At 38.3% G+C, this 19999-nt stretch overlaps 1 protein-coding gene across 2 annotated transcripts in view; it reads left to right on the forward strand.

Moving 5' to 3' along the window:
- Window positions 1-19999, forward strand: part of ryr3 (ryanodine receptor 3) — a 153647-nt gene that overhangs the window by 9154 nt on the left and 124494 nt on the right. For both annotated transcript variants that reach the window (XM_047387608.1, XM_047387609.1), the window contains exons 2-3: window positions 11828-11947; window positions 17221-17325. In XM_047387608.1, coding sequence (XP_047243564.1) covers window positions 11828-11947; window positions 17221-17325 — 225 coding nt within the window. The remainder of the gene's footprint in view (window positions 1-11827; window positions 11948-17220; window positions 17326-19999) is intronic.

The following is a 19999-nucleotide window of genomic DNA, read 5'->3' on the forward strand; positions in this document are numbered from 1 at the left end:
AATAATTAAAACACAAAACGTACAGAACTTACAAAAGGAGAACAGGACATAGAACCCTGGCAGATTAACAGGAGGAACCAGCAAAGAACAATGAAAACCAGTGAGCTTATATACTGAGGGTATAGTGGAGAATGGCATTGTCTGCAGATGTAGTAATAAGGGACTTAGGAATAGCTGTAGAAGAGAGCAAACTGGCAGAGTGAGGGAAGGTGAATAATTGACACAAAGGTAGCTGAACTAGACACAAAGAAACTAAAAACCAAGGGGAAAAGTCTAACACTGATCTAAGAGTAATAAATCAAAATACAAAAAGAACAGAACACAAGAATAAAATAAGAAACTAAGCACATAGGAATGAACTAATATGGCAATACCTTTCTAGCTATAATGAACACAGAGAAATGAACTGAAAACAGCAATACCTTTTAAACAATAATAAAGAACTCACAAGTGATCAAAACACAAACATTAATGAAGACCAAAACCCAAACACCCAAGGATTATGATAGACAGCTGAATATCATTTATGTCTTTTAACATATTGCCTTATTTGCAATGCATTATTCATGTTGACCTATACAATAATACTCTTGTATACCCACCTACACAAATAATTTATGATTATACATTTGTGCATAAAGAACCACACCTGCTGCATATTAGATGCATCCATCTATAAGTCCTCCAAGGTATACTTATAGATATACATGCTTTTGGAACAGGGGCAACTCCAGTCCTCGAGTACCACTGTCCTGTGACTTTTGGATGCATCCCTGCTCCAACACACCTATCAAAAGGCTGAATTACCTCCTTGGCATGTCAGCAAGTTTTGCAAAGGTCTGGTCAATAACAATTCATTTGATTCCTGAGGTGTGTTGGAGCAGGGATGCATCCAAACATTGCAGGACAGTGGCACTCAAAGACTGGAGTTGCAGCCCCCTGTCTTAGAACAAATAAAGAGATCACTGTTGTTATACTTTCCTCTATGGGTGGTTGAAAAATATCATAAATGATTTGCAACTGATACAAAGCACTGCTGCGCAAATTCATATGATTGAAAGCGTTGGTCAAAGCTAGAAATCATAAAAAATGTCAAGTTAGGAAGAAATAAGTAATATCAAGGTCTCCATCTTGGATATGATTTCATAAAGTTATGATTCATATGGTGATTTGTCCAGTGAGGAGAAGGACATCAGGAGAATGCTACGATCAGTGGCTTGAAGACCTAACAAACCGCCACCCTACCCAGACATTTAAAAACACTCTGGTAAATGTAACTTGGAAAACTGATATTCTGTCAGAATGTTGGTGTAGATTGTAATTTCTGCTCCAATTCTAATCTGCATTTTACACTGAGGTGCATGGGCATGCCTCAGCACTACATTTCTTCCAAAAAACTGTGTCCCCAGAGTATGTTTTGCTTTCAGGGGCTATGCGGTGGTTGTGTAAAACATAGTTGCAGTGAATGAAAGCAGCAGAAAGTCTCAGCTTTCCACACATAATCAGTCCGTGTTGTACCTGAGATGAAACTGCAATACGGTGATGTAGAAGTCAAAACATCTCTGTTGAGGGCACTGTCTGTCAAACCACTTAAAGTTTTAAAATGTTTGCATAGTTGGTTTTATTACATTGTGATTTGACCCTAAAAACGTCCCTAAAAAAGTAATCATATATATATATATATTACGATGGATGGTATGGGAAAATACTGATATGTAATCTCTGTAATCTGTAATCTCTGTTGTGCATTTGTCAAACATGTTACAGCTGAAGCTAATTGTTGTTTGTAAAAACATGTTGGAGGAACATTCGAAGTGATAGGTTAGCAGGGATTATCTGTTATCACCCTGGTATGAACTGTGTTGTGTCCTGATTCCTCTTGGACTGTTTCTTCCAATTGTTTCTTACTCCAGAGCAAAAAAGTGTTTAGAACAACAAGACAGAAAGCTTTTGGTGGGTGAGGAGAACTCCATTTCCTTCACTTATTTAATTTTATGAGTCTCACCTGTATCTATTTCTGTGTTGCCGTTAATAGAAGTCCATAAGGAAAACTTTTTTTGTAAAGAAAGCAATTGGTTTTTCTGTGTAAAACTATTAACAGTTGTGCTTTGCTGTTACTTTACGCTGCATTATCATCCATATATGGTAATGTGAATTCTGTCTTAGAAAGCCTGGACTTTACCAAGGCTATTTTTGTGTCAGAAAAGTGTGTTTTAAGGTTACTCATCTGCATTGTAAATAATGGAAAGACTTGTGGGGATGTACTTATGTTTCATACTGTGATGACTATTTAGGTTTTCCGGGTCTCAAATATGATGTTTACTTTTCAATACAGTTCTCAAGCTATGCAGATGTCATATTCATGTCCCTGAACATTTTTACAGTAGTATGCATAGTAGATGTTAGGAGAGCTAATGTCTTTGCAGTGTAGAGAGGAATATCCTTTTTGAACAAGAATTCTCTAACACAGTTTAGCAAAAAGTAAAGAGTATTGACCATGAGTGTTTAGACAGTCTAAACCTTTTTGGTGCACCACTTGTGTTGTCACCCTTACACATCACAGATTAATCAGCAAAAAAAATCTGAAAAGGCAAAAGGTATAAATCAGCTCTTTCCAACTGGTTTGGAATCATTTCAATTTTTGGATACTATAAAATTTCATATTACTTTGTGGTTTTCTTTTATTTTTGTTAATTTGATATAGTTGCTTATGTGTTTAGTCCTTGTCCTTAATAATGTTAAAATGATTGGCCACTTTTTGTTTTCCATCAGTTGTAGTTTCACCATGGCAAACTCCAAAAACAGTCTGGTCTTTATTGCCAGATTTTCTTCACTCAATTTAATTTGCTCATGTCATATACTAGCATACTGATGCACAGAGAGCTCTGCCTTGGAACAAGCAGTGATTCTGTAACAGGCATGACAAGTTAACATTAAATCTGCCCCATTTCAGAACATTTCACTGGGTCTCAAAATGTGATAGAGAATATATTAGTCATTGCAGGTAACCTTTAGCGCTTTACAGTCTATCTAAAGGCGAAAGCAGATTCATTGTAAGAAACAAAGGTGATTTGTCAGAAATCAAACAGTGAATCAACAGAAAGGGAAAAATCATTGATTAGTTAGTCCTTAACTGCTTAGAGCGGCTCAGCAACTTTAACCTTAGGGTTTAATCTATTTAATCTTTGTGACATTGTGACTTTTTAAATATGTCTGTTATGCTACAGTACCTGGCAACAGTATTCAGACTCCTTAAATTGACAATAGCAAACTTCAATGTATTTTACTTGTATTTCATGTGATCAACCAACACAGAGAAGCACCTAATTGTGAAGCATACCCAACATTTTTTTCAAAGTACACATCTAAAAAATATGTGACGCATTTGTATCCAGACCTCTTTACTCTGACACCCCTAAATAGAATTCAATGCAGCCCATTGCCTCAGAAATTACCTTATTAGTAAGTGCAGTCCACCTGTTTGAAATTTAATCTCAGGATCAGTGCAGCTAGTTTGTGAAGGCCTTATAGATTTGTTAAAGAACTTTAGTGAGCAAACAGCACCACAAAGACAACTAGAAACACCAGAAAGGTGATGAATAAAAGTTAGGTCATGTAACAGTTTCTTAAGCCTTAGGCAGCACTGTTCTATCCGTGATCCAAAAAGAGAAGGAGTGTGGCAAGTGCAAACCTATCAAGATGTGGTTTTCCATCTAACATGAGAGGTTTGACAAGGAAAACATTAATAAGAGAAACAGCCAAGAGATCGTGGTAACTCTGGCAGAGCCGCATTGATCAACAGCTCAGGTGGGAGAATCTGAACAACTTTTAGCAATGCCCTCCACAAATCAGCTCTTATGAAAGAGTGGCAAGAAGAAAGCCATTCTTGAAATAAATCCCTAGATGACTTGCTTTTAGTCGTTGGGGTAACACAGCAAGACTGTGGAAGAAGGTGATTGGGTCAAACGAGACCGAAACCAAATATTTTGGCATGCTTGCATCACATCATGTGGCTTAACTATCATCCTATGAAACATGGTGATGGCAGTATCAAATTGTGAGATGCTTTCTTTTCTACATGGACAAAGAAGCTGATCAGAGATAAGAGCAACATGGATGTAGCACAAAACAGAGCAACCTGGAAATAAAATTGGCTGTCGGAAGCTGGACTGATTTAGATCAAAGCATATTCACGTGATAGAGTGGCCTAGTTAAAGTCCAAACCTACATTTTTAATTTGCATCAACACTTCAATGTTCAAAGATGCCCTCTGTCCAGACCAATTGAGCTTAAGCTATTTTGTAAAGAAAAATGAGCAAAAATGTTAATCTCTAGATGTGTAAATCTGGTAGAGACACAGTGCAAAAAATGGTGTTCAATACTGGTCCTCAGGACCTGCTGTCCTGCATGTATTAGATGTTTCCCTGCTGACACACACCTGACTTAAATAAATGGGTGATTAACATGCAGCACTCGATGGCTGCTGAGGAGGTAATGCAGTTATTTGATTCAGGTGTGCTGGAGCACAGACAGTGGGACCTGAATACCAGGATTGAAAACCACTGCCCTAAAAGACTTAAATCTCTAAATGCAGCTAAATGTTGTTCTATTATAACTGTTGACTCACTTATTACATTTTTAACCTCCTTCTTTCACTTCACAAGTACATGCTACTTGGTGCAGGTCTGACACATAAAACTACCGTATTTTCCGCACTATAAGGCGCACCGGATTATAAGGCGCACCTTCAATGAATGGCCTATTTTAGAACTTTTTTCATATATAGGGCGCACCGGATTATAAGGCGCATAGAATAGAAGCTACTGCAGTCAAACGTTTGACCGGGGTTGCGTTATGCATCCACTAGATGGAGCTGTGCTAAAGAGAATGTCAACAAAACAGTCAGATAAGTCAGTCAGTCAAACTTTATTAATACACTACAAACCAGCGTTCTGATAACTCTATTCACATGGTAAGGTCTCCTCTACATAGAATTCTATTGAATAGAGCCAACCGCACGTTAGGAATGCATTGGAGTCTATGAAGTTGAAGTTGAAATCAAACGTTAGTTAAAACGTGAAAGGGAACTTTTCCCTGATTCAGTAAACACGTAAAAGAAACAGTTTGATGCACTAAATCAAACGTTAGTACTGTTAACCTTTTCTGTTTCTGTCCCCTGACCGTAGTCTGATGACACAGGGGAGACGCTTTCTCCAGGGCTGAAGTTACTAGTTTCCTCGGGGTTAACTCCCTCACTCATACGTTGCTGAGTTGAGCATGAAGAAACAGCATCAAAACACTGAGTTGATGACGAGATTCGGGGTTCTTTTTAATGACTTTGCAGCACGTAAAAACACAGGGCTTACAGACTCATACACCGCTGCTCCGGTCGCCGTCTCTACCCACCCCACACACACAATAATACCGACGTCACTCCTTCACTCTTGATTCTCAGCTACGGCAGCACACAGCGCCACCTCTGTCCGGAGGAGTAATGTCAACATCTTCCATACACACACACGAAACATACACCCCACACACTGAGCTTCTAATCACATATAGTTCAGGCAATTCCTGCAGCAGTACATTCAAACGTTATACACACACAAGTGGTGTTGGACTAGGAGTAAGCACAGTACAGGTGTTTACCGCTATTACTTCGGCGACGCCCCTGACTACGGTAGCCGTAATGCTGCAAGCGGTGCGGCTTTGTAGTTTACCAGTCGTACTGAAACATTTTGACAGAGCGCCATGTACAACCAGTATGGATCAACCAATTAACCAATTGATCCATATATAAGGCGCTCCGGATTACAAGGCGCACTGTCATTTTTTGAAAAAATTAAAGGTTTTTAAGTGCGCCTTATAGTGCGGAAAATACGGTAATAAAATGCATGTGGGTTTTGTTGTAATTTGACATAATATGGAACATTTTAAGGAGTACTCAAACTTTTGCAAGAAGCAGTGCTTAAGAATGCTACAACACTCTCTCAGTCCTTAGAATGCATCTTATTTTTATTGTTTTTGTTTTTTTTATCTCAGCAACTTGAGTTGATTTTTCACTTCAAACATAAAAGTTCTCTCTGTAACATAATTTCATTTTGCATCATTCCAGTTTTAATCCAGTTTATCAGGTTCCTGTTTCACACATCTACACAGTATCTGCTTCACTCTAAGTGTTGTTAGCAAAGCTTTGCTAAAAACACCCAGCTCAGGCTGTACTTAGCACCCTGCCTGACATTTATGGGAAACATGACTCCTGTGAAGTCAGACCAGTTTAAACAGACTACATTTGGAGACCGTGTGAACAAGGAAACACATTTTTTGTAAATTCTCCTAATTCATTTTATTTCCTAACCCTCTTCTAATATATTTTTCCTCTCGAAAATTCAACAAGTGTTGCTCTCTGTTGAGTATATTGAGAAGCAAGTGCATCAAAATAGAAGCTGAGGGGCTGAACAGATTCAACTTTTCTCAAGTTCACATTGGTGGCAACGGAGGGTGAATTGTAGGAGTTTATTTGGCATGCAGGAGCATCGGGAGAGATCTCAGATTTCGTTTGGTGGATGCATCAGGTCTCACACACACACACTCATGCACACACCTGTTGCTGTCACACACACACACTGGTCGTTTAGTACAAAGAAGAACAGGAAAAAAGACAGGGTGGGAAATACTGGGGGTTTTTTCAGGAGGGTCAACACACCCAGTAGAGTCAAGAGAAAGGAATCAGTAAACATAGAAACCAACACATTTTTCTGTTCTTGCTGTCCTATAATACTGATGTTGGTGTGCAGACATACTGGAGCTGTAAGATCTTGAAGACGGGTGGGAGAGTGCAGGGTCAAGTTCCCCCCTCTGCACTTGGAAGCAGGCTGAAACATCCACCCAACCCTCACTTACCTCCTCCTACCAGAGCTCCAGGGCCCTATACATAGTAATGAAGCAGCTTCTTATCTGTCTAGCTGTCTAGCAGATGGTCAATCTGCTATTGCAACGATCACTTTGCCTCACAGTCACCAGATTCTCTGGCTTGGAATCAAGTCAGGAGTGCAGAGGCAGAAACTGTCTTAAAATGTCAGGCACATATGGCCACTTCATTAGTGCTCTGCACCTTTTTATATTGGTGATTAGATCCACGTAAAACTTGTCAAATATGGCGCCTCCCGAGTTTCTATTTATTAGGTACTATGTCAGCCATTTATGCTTGCTCTTCCTCCTTCGCCCTTGTTACGAAATGGTGATATGACTAGATAGTTTACAGATCTTACAGATGAAGCAAGTTGCAACTGAGGTGAGTCTGTAGTGAGCAACCAAAGCCAGGAGTTTTAATTAAAATCAGTTAATGTCAAATGTTTGGTTTCAGACCAACAATGAGAACAGTGTTCTCGTTGTTGGCCTTTAACCCTTAGATAGGAATACTGAAGTCAAAAGTAGGCAGCAGCCAAGCATTGTTGCAGACAAATGGAAACCACTTTTGTAATTTTTTGTGTTGTTTGTAATAATTTGTGTTGCATTTAATTTTACTTTGAAGTTGGTGCTCTGAGAATTTGGTGCATTTCAAATCCAAGTTGGAAAACCAGTGGGATGTACTTGTTGCTTGTTACTGTTAGGAATAGCAGCAGGTAAGGATGTATTTTTGATAGCATTTCAGGCTCTCAAACAGAAAAAGAATATGCTGACAAAGGCTGCGTAGAATTTTGGTTTAATGAGGTGCAAAATGTCAAAAGTGCTAATAAATAATTCATACTTGCAACTTTCACTACCTATGATACTGTCTGTGCTGTATTGGATATTGAACTTAGAGCTGCTCAGAGACCTCCAACATCAGGAGATGTTATTTTTGTTTTACTGGCTTGAAACGTGGAATGTTCAACTTCCAAGGATTAATCAAATGCACATATATTCTCTATAAACACCAGGCTTCACTGTCTCTTTGTGTTGTTCCAGGTTTTAGAGACTAATGTAAACAGCTGTTGTTGAGAAAAACAAATGCTTTTGCTATTTATAGAAACAGATGAATCCTGCAATACTGTATGCCCATGCATGCAGTTTAAACCGTTATAGCCGTCTGGCTATATAAGCTCTGTCTCTTCAGTAAAAGGTAAGAGAGACACTCTAAAATCAGTTTTAGGGATATATTGGGCCAGTTGTTGCAATACAAATGAGAGTTGTCGGCTCCATCGGGTCTGAAAGCATCCATAGCCAAAACCAACATCAACTCCTACTCACCAAACCTACATGTAGTTGAGTGCCTTGGAAAAGTATGTATTTGTGTTGTATGATGGTATTTTATTGTAAATTTATGTGCTAAACCAACAAAAAGTAGTGCATACCTGTCAAGAGGCATGGAAATGATTTATGGTTTTCATATCAAAAAAGTGCGGCATGCATTTGGATTAAGTCCCTCTGAGTTAATACTTTGTAGAACCACAAAGTTTGCACATCTAGATGCTGACAATTCTTTGCAAAACAGTAAAAGGTGGGTAAAACTTTATGAAGAGTGTCTGTGAACATCAATGTTCAGGTTTTGCCATATATTCCCAATTTGATTTAGAACTGGACTTTGAATAGGCCATTCTAACGCATGAATATGCTTTGACCTAAAACAGTCGTGTGGTGTCAAACTCCAGTCCTCAAGGGCCAGAGTCCGGCAACTTTTAGATGTGTCGCTGGTCCAACACATCTGAATCAGAAATCTTAATCGTCTCCTCAGCATGAATCTTCCCTGTCATTACTGAGGAAAAACCTTCCCACATTATGATGCAACCACCGCCATGTAAAGGGGTTGAATAGAAATGCACTCCACACCTTTTACATTTTGTTTGTGAAAAATTCTGAAATCTCTGTTTATCACATAAGTTCCATAAACAATACCAAAAAATTAGGCTGGTGGTTGTAACAAGATAGAATGTAAAAAGGTTTAAGGGGTATGAATAATTTTGCTAGGCACTTAATGTTTTTTGGCCAAATCACAATAAAGTTATGTTGATTCAACAACACATGAAAAAGAATGTTCTTTTCATGACATTAAAGATTGATCTGGTATTCAAGTGCTGAAACCCTTGAGAACGGTTCTGTAAGGTAGGTTGTCTCTGTTCTAGCAGCAGAAATATTTTTTTTAATGTGTCCTGTCTGGCAGAGTAGCACTCAAAATTGTTGTCTGTGTGCCAAGAAGAAGCCCAATAGATTTACTTTCACAAGTGAAGCATTACAGCTAACGCTATAATCTTCCATTTGATATATATATATATATATATATATATATATATATATATATATATATATATATATATATAAAAAAAACGTAATTAGAAACTGCTTTGGGATTGTTTCAATTGTTATGGACATGGAGATGGAAACAAAAAGGAAAAAAAAATAGAAGCAATAAGAGAGAGAGGTGGGGCCAAAAGGAGTAAGGGAGAGAAGGAGAAAAGAATAGAGGAAAGGAAGAAGAGAATACAAGATAACCCCCTAGAAGACTGCTTCTACACCTGCAGAAAAGCAAATATAACAACAGCATCGTTATCGTACTAATTAATGCAAGATGTATTTAGTGGTAACTGCAGCTCAATATAGAACATCTTTGCATCTGTTAATACCTGAATCTAAACACCTGTGGTTGTAAGTGTGAGCATGCTTGTGTTTATAAGTATTCTCCATAAAAATTTGCAATAGCGAGCGTCAGGAGCCACAGACCTGCCATCCGGAGCATGGGAACCCCAGGAGGACCACCGCCAGGACTACTGCAACCCCCCAGGCCCAGACACCGAGAACCACAGAAAAACCAGCGAGCAGAAACACCAGCTACCGGCAGGGAGTGTGGCAGGGAGAAAACGGGCCTGACACAAAAACCGTCACAATCACACTTTCCCACCTTCATGCGTACACATAAAAACACTCACACCCAACGTAAAGACACACAACAACGGACTCCGTAAACTCACTCTCACTCGCACTCCCTATACATACTCTATTCTCCCAGGTCCATGTACTGATACCCCAGAGGGGCAATCAGCCCCCAGAACCAGGAAGTGGTCCTCTAGCAGCACAAATTTAAAAGACGAGTGCCATCAGGTTTAAGCATTCTGAAAGCATCTATGACCAACATTGTTATTCTGTCCTACATATTCAACATCTGCTATTTCTCCATGTACATATCAAATAAAATATAATGATGTAAAGAAAGAGCGATTTAACACGTTGCCAACGAATGTTTATGGATTTAAAAAGCCTGAATTGAAAACATGATTTACAATGAACTTGCCTGTTTGACTTGAAGAATAAGCAGCAATGGCCAATTATTCAAACATATAAATGTGAGTGAGATATCTGTAATTTCTAAAGTCACAATTTTAAAGAAAACCAGATGGAGATAGAGATATGTTAAGAGTCCCAGCTAATTCAGGTCAAAATGAACAGTCATTATCCTTTTTAAATTTTAAATTTGACTTTGTTGCTGACATGAATGCTTTAACATTTTTTTTTAAGGTTTTTGTGTCACAAGTGGCCTTTATTCATTTGCTGGACAGGAAGAAGGGCCAAGAAAGAAGGGGAAGATGTGCAGAAATTGGCCTTGGGTTGGGAATTGAACTAGGAACAACTGAGGACTGTAGCATGTTCATATGGTGCACCTGCTCTACCACTGAGCCACAGGGCGCCCCAGGAAAGCTTTCACATTTTACTTAGATTTAAAGTAGGGCTCTTGTCTTTACTGTAGATTAATTAAACTGAACAATGGTATATTTAAATATTCAGACATGTACCATCTGACTCTAAAGCTGAACAAAAAAATAAATGACATGCATGAAACTGATTACCAACCCTATCGTATGTATGTGTTTTTATATGTAAAAACTCTTTGCTTGTTCACATGTAGGCATAAAGATAGTTTATTGGGTAATGTTGCCAGACCCTGCTGGGTCATAAGGCCGCTAGAATCCTAAACAGCCAAATAGAAAGAGATTTATTTACTCTATTTTAATGACGTGTCAAGCCTTTGGTCATCCTGCTGGCTGTATTAGGTTTCTCTATCTATATCTTGAAACATCAAACTGGTGCTCCCCTTTTTACCTTCAGTCTGCTTCACTTGAAAGATTAGTAATCTTTAGATTTTCTAATGCAAAGTTGTTGCTCAAAGCATAATAGGGCATACCAAAACCTTTCTCCATGGGTTTAACTTTGCATTCACTCCAGATTTTCTACTTTTCGAACCAATGAGCTACTGTTTTAAACATTCTCAGGACCAATTATCCCCTTTTCCGGATCCCCATAGTGTTTTCCGCTCAGCCGATATCTAAATCTATTGAATTTATTCTGCACCATGGCAACCCTTAACTGAGATTAGTGTGGGATGTAAGCTGCCAGGAGTCATGCATGCTACACACATACAAACTAAATCAATATCTGTGCATGTGTTGCTAAGTAGAGCCTAACCCTCTGCATCCTGACAGATACAGATGTTCAAATGTTGGCTGGACTGGTTGAATCAAGGCATTCTTCTCCCCCTTACGGTGTGTCAGGTTCTAGATATGGTTAACGTAGTTTTACTTCTTTACCACTGATGTATTAGTTGTCCAAACAAATTCATGTTGCTCTAATTACAGATTTGTGGTGGTCATGCCATCATTCAAAATTGAAGGGGTTTTCTTTTCAATCAATGTTTTTCTGCAAATGCTTCACTGCAACTCTTTAAATACAAGATGAAGTAGTTGTCATCCTTTTGTAAATTCCCGGTCACGGAGGCATGTTGTTTATTTCAGTTAGGTCACTGTCAGAGCATTTTTGGCATTAACACTCCTCTCTCTCTCCCCTCCCACCCTGACAGGATGATGAGGTGGTGCTTCAGAGTGTGGCCACCATCCAGAAGGAGCATCGCAAGTTCTGCCTGGCCGCAGAGGGACTCGGAAACCGTCTGTGTTACTTGGAACCCACCTCTGAAGCTAAGGTGAGGATGGCGCACAGCTTTGTTTAAACCTAAATGTTTGACTGGATGAAAATTTCATGGACAAATGGCATTATTGGAAGTTACAGTACAATCTCCACTCCTGGAAAGGATTAGTAAAAATCCAATTTTATTGCAGTAACATAATTTAACATCACTTTAAAAAAAAATCAACAAAGAATCTGAGGACATCAGTTAACTCCTAGGCAATTTCATAAGGTTGGACCATGCAAAGAGAAAGATATTTGACCATTTCTCTTTGCACAATCTCTAGATCGATCACAATCCTCACACCTTTCTCACGTTGTCATCTCTTCAGCTTTTCTAATAGATTACGGTTTAGAGATTGAGATAACTTTGGGAAAAGGATGATTTTGAGTTTTGTAAAGCATTTCTGTGTTGATTTTCCCCTCCGTTTTGGATGATTAACTTGTTGAAAGACTCTGATGATCTGTTTTTAAATTTTGTTAGAAGATCCCACCAGATCTGCATTTAAAATCTCCTGCTTTTTTAAAAAGCTCCTGATGAACCTGCCGTCTAACAAGGTCCAAGGGGTTTTTGGAACAGAAACAGGCCCACAGCATCACAAATCCTTCATCATACTTTACACTGAGCACCTCATGCTCAGTGTCCCCCATATTAATTCTTTGTTTTACGTCAAGACCACTTGGAATGTTTGGTGACATAAAAACTTAGTCTAATCTGATCCAAGCACCGTTAGTCTCTGATTTAGCAAACTCAACAGGTTTGCCTTCTGATGGTCGGAAAGAACAGGCTCTTCCTGGCATTTTCAAACTAGCTGTTGTTAAGGTGACTCTACGACCTCTAAAATGCCACTATTTGTTGTAACAGTGAGCTTTGGAGTTCTCTATACCTGCCTTTACATTCTATTAACTGTGCATTGTGGCGGTACACACTTGAGCCCTGTCTGTCACAGCTTCGGCCCTTTTAAATTTTTTATTATTTGCTTTACCTGGTCATAGATATTTGCAGGTAGCTATTTTGCTGTAGTCCATTCCTGATTTGTAGCACACACATCTCTTTTACATTAGTGGCATGTTGTCTTGTCTTTCCCATTAGGGAAGAGTGGCTCTGTTTCAGACTTTTTATTGATGATGTGGCCATAAATATGGCCAGGTGTTTCTTACTACAGCCATTTCCTAAATTAATAGAGACCATCACACATCTTTCTTATATAAGTGACGCGTTCTCTTTGTTATCACAATTCATAAATAAATAAACAATTATTTATTAATTTATTTACCACTGAATAAATGTACTGAAATTAAAGGTTAGAGTTTTCTGCATTTGTTTTCTGTGTGTCATAAGAATAATTCAAAAAAGATAAATCTATATTAGGGCTTTTTGTACATTTTTACTATGGATAAATAATCGCTGTGGCGGATGCTTCAGTTGAATAGATAAGTTTATGCATTGGAAGCCCAAACGTTTTGGGTTTTGAAGCACCATCAAGCCATTAGACCCCTCAATTGCTTGCTTTGTGCTCCATTTTGTTGCAGTAGGCACCGTATCCCAGTTTTAGTCAGAAGAATTTTGCTTTTAAAGCTCTTTATTTTTCTTTTTGTTTTGTTTGTAGGCAAAGTTTAAATCATTTTAGATGGGTTGTCAGGATGTGATGCTTATTAATAACAACACCAACAGTTGTTTCATTATCCCAAACACCAACTCATTTCTTAAATCTGTTCCTATTTTGAAAATCTTTGAGACCAAAGTATCTGCAGTTTTCTTCCATCTTTATTTGATTCCAGTTTGTTTTATCCCTATTATATTTTTATGCTTCTGCATGAAAAAGCACTGCTGGCAAATACTGACAGTGAACTACAAAGTTCACTGATTGTTTTAATCACTTTGGTTTGACAGAGGAATAAAACGTTTTTATCCTGACTATCCTGAATGATTTCACTGTCATGCAGTAACAAAACAGCATGGATGCTGGCATTCAGGTTTGTGTATCACTGTTCTTCCTTGTGACTAAAAAATATTCCTGTTGATGGTAATATAGGAAAATCTGTAGAGAGATTGTTACAACTCCATGGAGTTCGGAGAGATATTTTAATAGATTTTTATATTTTTCACATAAACAATCAACCAGAAACTAAACTAAACTAAACTTTCTTCCTTTAAGGCACTCTTGCTATAATAACTGATTATTTATGGTTGGTAATTCACAAACGTTTAATTCCAATTTTGCACCAAACAGTTTAACTAAACCAACTATTAGCAAATCAAATTCCATGTCCCAGAAAAACTGATTTTTAACCCTTGGAGTCCCTAATTTTGGATTCCATCTTTGGACACAAAAAGCTATTTTAAATAATAGCAGAGAAATTTTATATATCGACATATTTTGTCATTTGTTGTCATTTATTTTTCCTTATATATCGATGAACATTTTATTTGTCTTTTTTTCTTTTTTTGTGGGGAGGTTTCAATTTCGATAGCAGAGAATTAAGCAAAGTAAGAAGAGAAATCAGTGTTCTTATCGTGTATGCATAAAATGCACTTTTAATGGGATTTACTTGTACAGAAAATGCCAAAGGGAAGCATATTCCTCTGTCTAGTTTCAAAAGACAGATACAAAGCTTGGGAAAATTATTTATACATTTTTTTATTCACCTCAAAATGCACAACCTGGCCAACTTTAATGCCATTTGCAGCAAGGCAGCTATGCAAAGAAAAAAATCAAAACCAAACCATGCTTTGGCTAATGAGTTAAAGTTGGATCTAGAGCTTATTCAGATCTGCTGAATGAATATGAGCTATAATATTTAATTTCCCTTCATGATTAATAAAGTATTTTTGAATTGAATTAAAACTAAAAATATCGCTTTCATTTGTTATCCTAAAAGGCCAAAAATGATTTACTGCAGAGATTTACTTTGTATTTTTCATGGTCCTGTTTTATTTTGAAAGTAAACGTCTCTATGTGCCCCTTCCTGGTTGTCCTGATTGTTCAGCTTGATTGTTGCACCTGTGTCTCATTACTCTTCAGCCTCTTTCTCTCATGGGTTTGTCAGTTTTCAGCCTGCTTCCCTGATCTGTTATTGCTCCCATCTTTTACTGAGTTATTTACATTTATTGGGTCTTTTTTATTTGTCTTTCTTTTCATGCCTCTCTCACATGTAGCATATCTGTTTTAGGTTGTTATGTTTGCACCTAATGAAAGGGCTTTAACAGTAAGGGGGACAGTTTTAGATTTTTTCATGAGAATAATGTGTAATTTGGGTGTTTTCTTTTCATGGATAAGAGGCACACTCATTGTCATGTAAGTGTTCTTGGCAGGAGTTTGTGTGATTAAAATTAAGCCATTTCATCATAAGTACATTGCAATTTTGTGGCTCTTTAGTAGGTTTTTATTTAAAATCAGAACTTTATAGTCATGGGCAACATCAGACTTTGTATAGAAGGGTAATATTTATTAATATTTAACACTAGAGGAACTATAAAATTCACATCTGTAAAACCGTCTTGATGTTTCTTAAGAACAGTAGTTAATGTTTTAAAGTACCCATATACACAAAATAACCCAACTAATAAGATCTGTTGGTACATACTTTTTTGGCTTAGTTTTGGTAATTTGAAAGTGTTGTAACTTTAAAAATGTTTTACATACATGACCTTGGTATCACCTAAAAGTTTTTTAAACAATTTCAAAAATAATTATTAATCCCACAGGGAAAATTTACTTTCAAACGAAACCCTTTCTTTGTCAAAGTTTTTTCCACTGATTAGTCTTATTGTTTTCTCTTTCTGAGATAATAAATATAATATATAAATATCACCACACTTGTCTTTTATTAAAAGATCTTAATATGACTATAATATCCTAGACACGTGTTTCCCAGCTCCAAGCCTGGGCCAAACTGACCTCTATGTTTTAGTGTTTCCCTGCTTCCTTCTGCAGTGTGATTCAGCATTTGTTTTTAGTTTAACTGATTGTATGCGTGTGTAAGAACAGAAGAACATCAAGCACACGCAAATCAGTGTGCCCTGGTTACCAGGATAGGAAAACACAGTTTGGTTTCATAATCATTTTACTTACTTCTAAAGCTGTTTTATAAAATTTGTGAACAATTCAAAAGAAGTTCCATATTTTCATCAGACTATGATCTTTCAAAATCCTAGAAAAGCACAGATGTATCTAAGTTATGGCAAACTGGATCTTAAAGCCTTTTCTGGGATGATTTGTTTTTTTCCAATATTGGTAGTCCAGCATCTGTTGTCTGTTTAAGCAATCAGTAACTAGGAAATGAGAATTTACATTCGTTGTGGTGTTTCTGTTTTTTGTTTTGAGGCTTGTTTTTTGGTGCTGCATTCCAGATCAACTACATTCCCTGTATCACCACCAACACTGGTCCCTGTTCATATTTCTCACCTCGCTGCAGAGGTTAGGAATCAGCTGGCTGTTACAGAAGGAGAGAAGGCCCTGACTACATTTGCATTATAGGAAATCTGATTTGCTTTACTGTACCAGAGGGATCAGGATCATTCAGATATGTGTGATATATCAGATGTGACGGTAATATGCTAGTTTAGGTCCATGTTGTGTACATCTGTCTGGTGCCATCCAAAATAATGCATAATTGACTCAATAATTACATTACTCCATTTGATATTTACAAACAATTTTAAATATGAAATACCTTTTGCATGTAATTCAGACTCCATACAACCTCAGATGTTAAATTTATTTTTCCAGAATCAACCTGGATGCATTGCTTATTTTAAATCATACTGCAATAAAAAATTCTGTGAATTTTGAACCATATAGATAAATTGTTTATTAAAATATGTTTTATAATTGTGCTTGAATAAATCACAAAACCCTGTGTGGAACCATAGTGACCAACACAAAAGATGATCATACATTTTGCAGCTTCTGCAGGTTTGTGGTTTTAGTGACACACAGATTGTTTTCTATGTAGGTCACCCCTTGCATATCAGATACCACCCACATAAATTCTACATTTTAAATCATAAAAGTGTTTCTAAAATAGTTTCACTCTAAAGCATTGGGTCTCAGGTTGGCCTCGTGTTTAACTGAGCATCTTTATATCAGATAGCGGAGAAAGGTGAGAGGGGGTCACTGCTGTGTTCTCTATGAGGCCCCTCAGGTAACATAAAAAGAAATTCAAGGAGCGTGAAAGTCTGTAACGTGGGTTTCTACTTAACGTTGGAACCATGATGCTCTTTTCACAGCTAATTAATGCATCCTTTTCTTTGTCCTTTTGCCTCTCTCTCCCTCTGTTCTGCAGTATGTTCCCCCAGACATGTGTATCTGTAACTTTGTTTTGGAGCAGTCCCTGTCAGTTCGAGCCCTGCAGGAGATGCTGGCTAACACTGGGCAGAGCAGCGAAGGGGTGAGTACTCTCTTTCCTCCCACTGACAACCCTCTGGTCTCTTTCATATTCCTATGCTTTCATAAACTAACATTTTTAACACATATAGCACCTTGCAAAAGAGTTCATTGCCCTTGAACATTTTCACCTTTGTAAAGTTACAACCACAAATTTCAACTAACGCAAAGTGGTGGACATATTGTTAAGTGTAAGGACAATGATGCACAGTGTTTCAAACTTTTTTTACGAAGCAAAAATCTGAAAAGTGTGGTGTGCATTTGTATTCAGCCACACTTACCTGTGTAAGTGTACCTAATTAGTCAGTAGAGCCCAAGTTCTAAATAGAGGAAAACTATTCACCCTGAACGCTACATCCCCATGGTAAAACACGTTGGTGGTAGCAACTTGCTGGGGGAATGCTTTTTTAGGTCAGGGACCAAGAGGAAAAAATTGTCAGAGCTGGAGGGAAGATGGATTCAGGGAACTCCTCAAGAAAAAACCTATTGGAGGCCTGTTAAAAGACATGAGACTGGAGACCAGCAGAACATCAACCATAAACATACAGTCAGAGCTACAATGTAATGGCTTAAATCAAAACATATTCTTGTGTTACGATGGTCCAGTCCAAGTTCATACCTGAATCCAAATGGAAATCTGTCACTCCACATCCAAACTGAATGAGCTTTTGCTATTTTTGCAGAGAATAAGATTTATAAAATTCAGTCTGTATCTGTTCAAAGCTGGTAGAGACATTCCCCAAAATGTATTGGCTTGGGTATTGGGTGTGTGGGTGTGTGAGTGTTTTTATGTGTACGTATCAGGTAGTGAATGTGTGATTGTGACCGTGTGTGCCTATTTTTTGTGTCAGGTTGGGTCTTGGGCTGCTCCGACTCCTGGATCAGTTTAGGCCTCCCATCAAATGTGGGGCCTAGTTCATCCCCGCCACACTACCTGCCGGTGGTTGGTGCTTCTGCCCGCTGTTGCACTTGTGGTGTCTGGGGATGGGTGCTTTGGTGTGTGCTGGCTCATTCCCGGTGGCTGCTTGCCAGGGCCTGGACCCCTGGGCTCTGTCAGGCCTCTGCTTGGGGAGTGATATGTCCCGGGGTCTCAGGTCTTTGGGTCCATGGCTGGATCTGCTCTGGCGTAGACAGATGCTGGCAGGGCCTGTGGGCTTGTCGCTGCAGCTCCCTGGGGGTTCTGCACTGTGGCTGCTGGGTGGTTCACCTGGGACTCTCCCCTGCTCTTCTCTGTGGAAGTTGCTGTAGTCCCAGCGATGGATCTCCTGGGGTTCCTGTGCTCTGGGGGGCCTTTGGATGTCTATGGCTAGGATCTCCTCGGTATCTGTCCCAGGTCCAGGGGGGCAAGTCTGTGGCTCCTCACACTTGCTATTGCATATTTTTATGGAGAAACCTTGTATACACAAGCACGCTCACACTCAGAGTTGCTTAGATTCAGGTATTAACAGATAAATAGATGTTCTATATTGAACTGCATTTACCACTAAATACATCTTGCATTCATAAGTACCGTGCACTTTTTGGTACAAAAGCTGTTAATATAAATGTTTCTGCAGGTGTAGAAGCAAGCAGGGTGTTATCTTGTAATCTCTTCATCCTTCTTTCTCTCCTCCATTCTTTTTTTCCTCTCTCTCTTTTGTGCTTCTTATTTTTTCCTTTTCGTTTCTGTCTCTGTGTCCGTAACAATTGAAATAATCCCAGAGCAGTTTCTAATAAAGTTTCTTTTATTAAGACTAAGCGGAGCTTTAAAGCGTTAGCTGTAATGCTCCACTTGTGAAAGTAAATCTGTTGGGCGGCTTCTTGGCATTCACAACAATTATGAGTGCTTCTCTGCGGACAGGACACGGAGGAAAAAAAAAAGTATTGAGGTAAGTAAGTAAAGTTAAATAAAAGGGTCTTTCACAGACACAAAGACACACAGCGCCAAACATCAATCATTTTTAAGTTATACATAGTATAATAAGCATAAAAAAACCACAATAAAATTGTGACAGAGAAGCATGTTTTTAGTTAATTTTTATAAACTTCCTCAGAATCAGCAAAGCAAAGTTGCAGGGCCAAACTTCCACAGTTTAGAAGCCACAGACCGAAAGGCTCAGTCCCCCTTCCTTTTTAGCTATGTACAAGGAGCAGCTAGGAGACTTTGGGCTTGGGATCAAAGGCTATGAGCAGCAGAGTGTTTGGTTAAAAGCTGAGACAATCAATCAGGAGCATGGCCATTTAGAGCCCTGTGGGTGAGATCAAGTACTTTAAATTAGATTCTAAAATCCACTGGGAACCAGTGTAGAGAGTATACGACCAGGGTGATATAAGTGGGTTCACTAGATTTAGTAAGATGTCTGGCTGCTGTGTTCTGAAGAGCTTGCAGGCGTGAAATTGATGATCTGTCAAGACCAGTTAAAAAGGCATTACAGTAGTCGAAACGTAATGACCCACATGATAATGTTCCCTAGATCTACTCAGGAGAATGTTTCTCATATTTTAGAAATGTTTCTGAAATAAAATAGAAATAGATGTTGGTCAAATGTAACTCCTAGAATTATTTACATTTCATTTTTTTGCTGGGCAAAAAGAAGCAAATGCATACCACACTTCAAGTTTTTATGTGAAAAATATTTTTAGTTTCCTTCCAATTCAAGTATGAACCCTTTTGCCAGACACTGTAGTTGCGTAAATAA

This window comes from Girardinichthys multiradiatus, chromosome 15, assembly GCF_021462225.1.
Source record: "Girardinichthys multiradiatus isolate DD_20200921_A chromosome 15, DD_fGirMul_XY1, whole genome shotgun sequence".
In the NCBI taxonomy this organism is placed as follows: Eukaryota; Metazoa; Chordata; class Actinopteri; order Cyprinodontiformes; family Goodeidae; genus Girardinichthys; species Girardinichthys multiradiatus.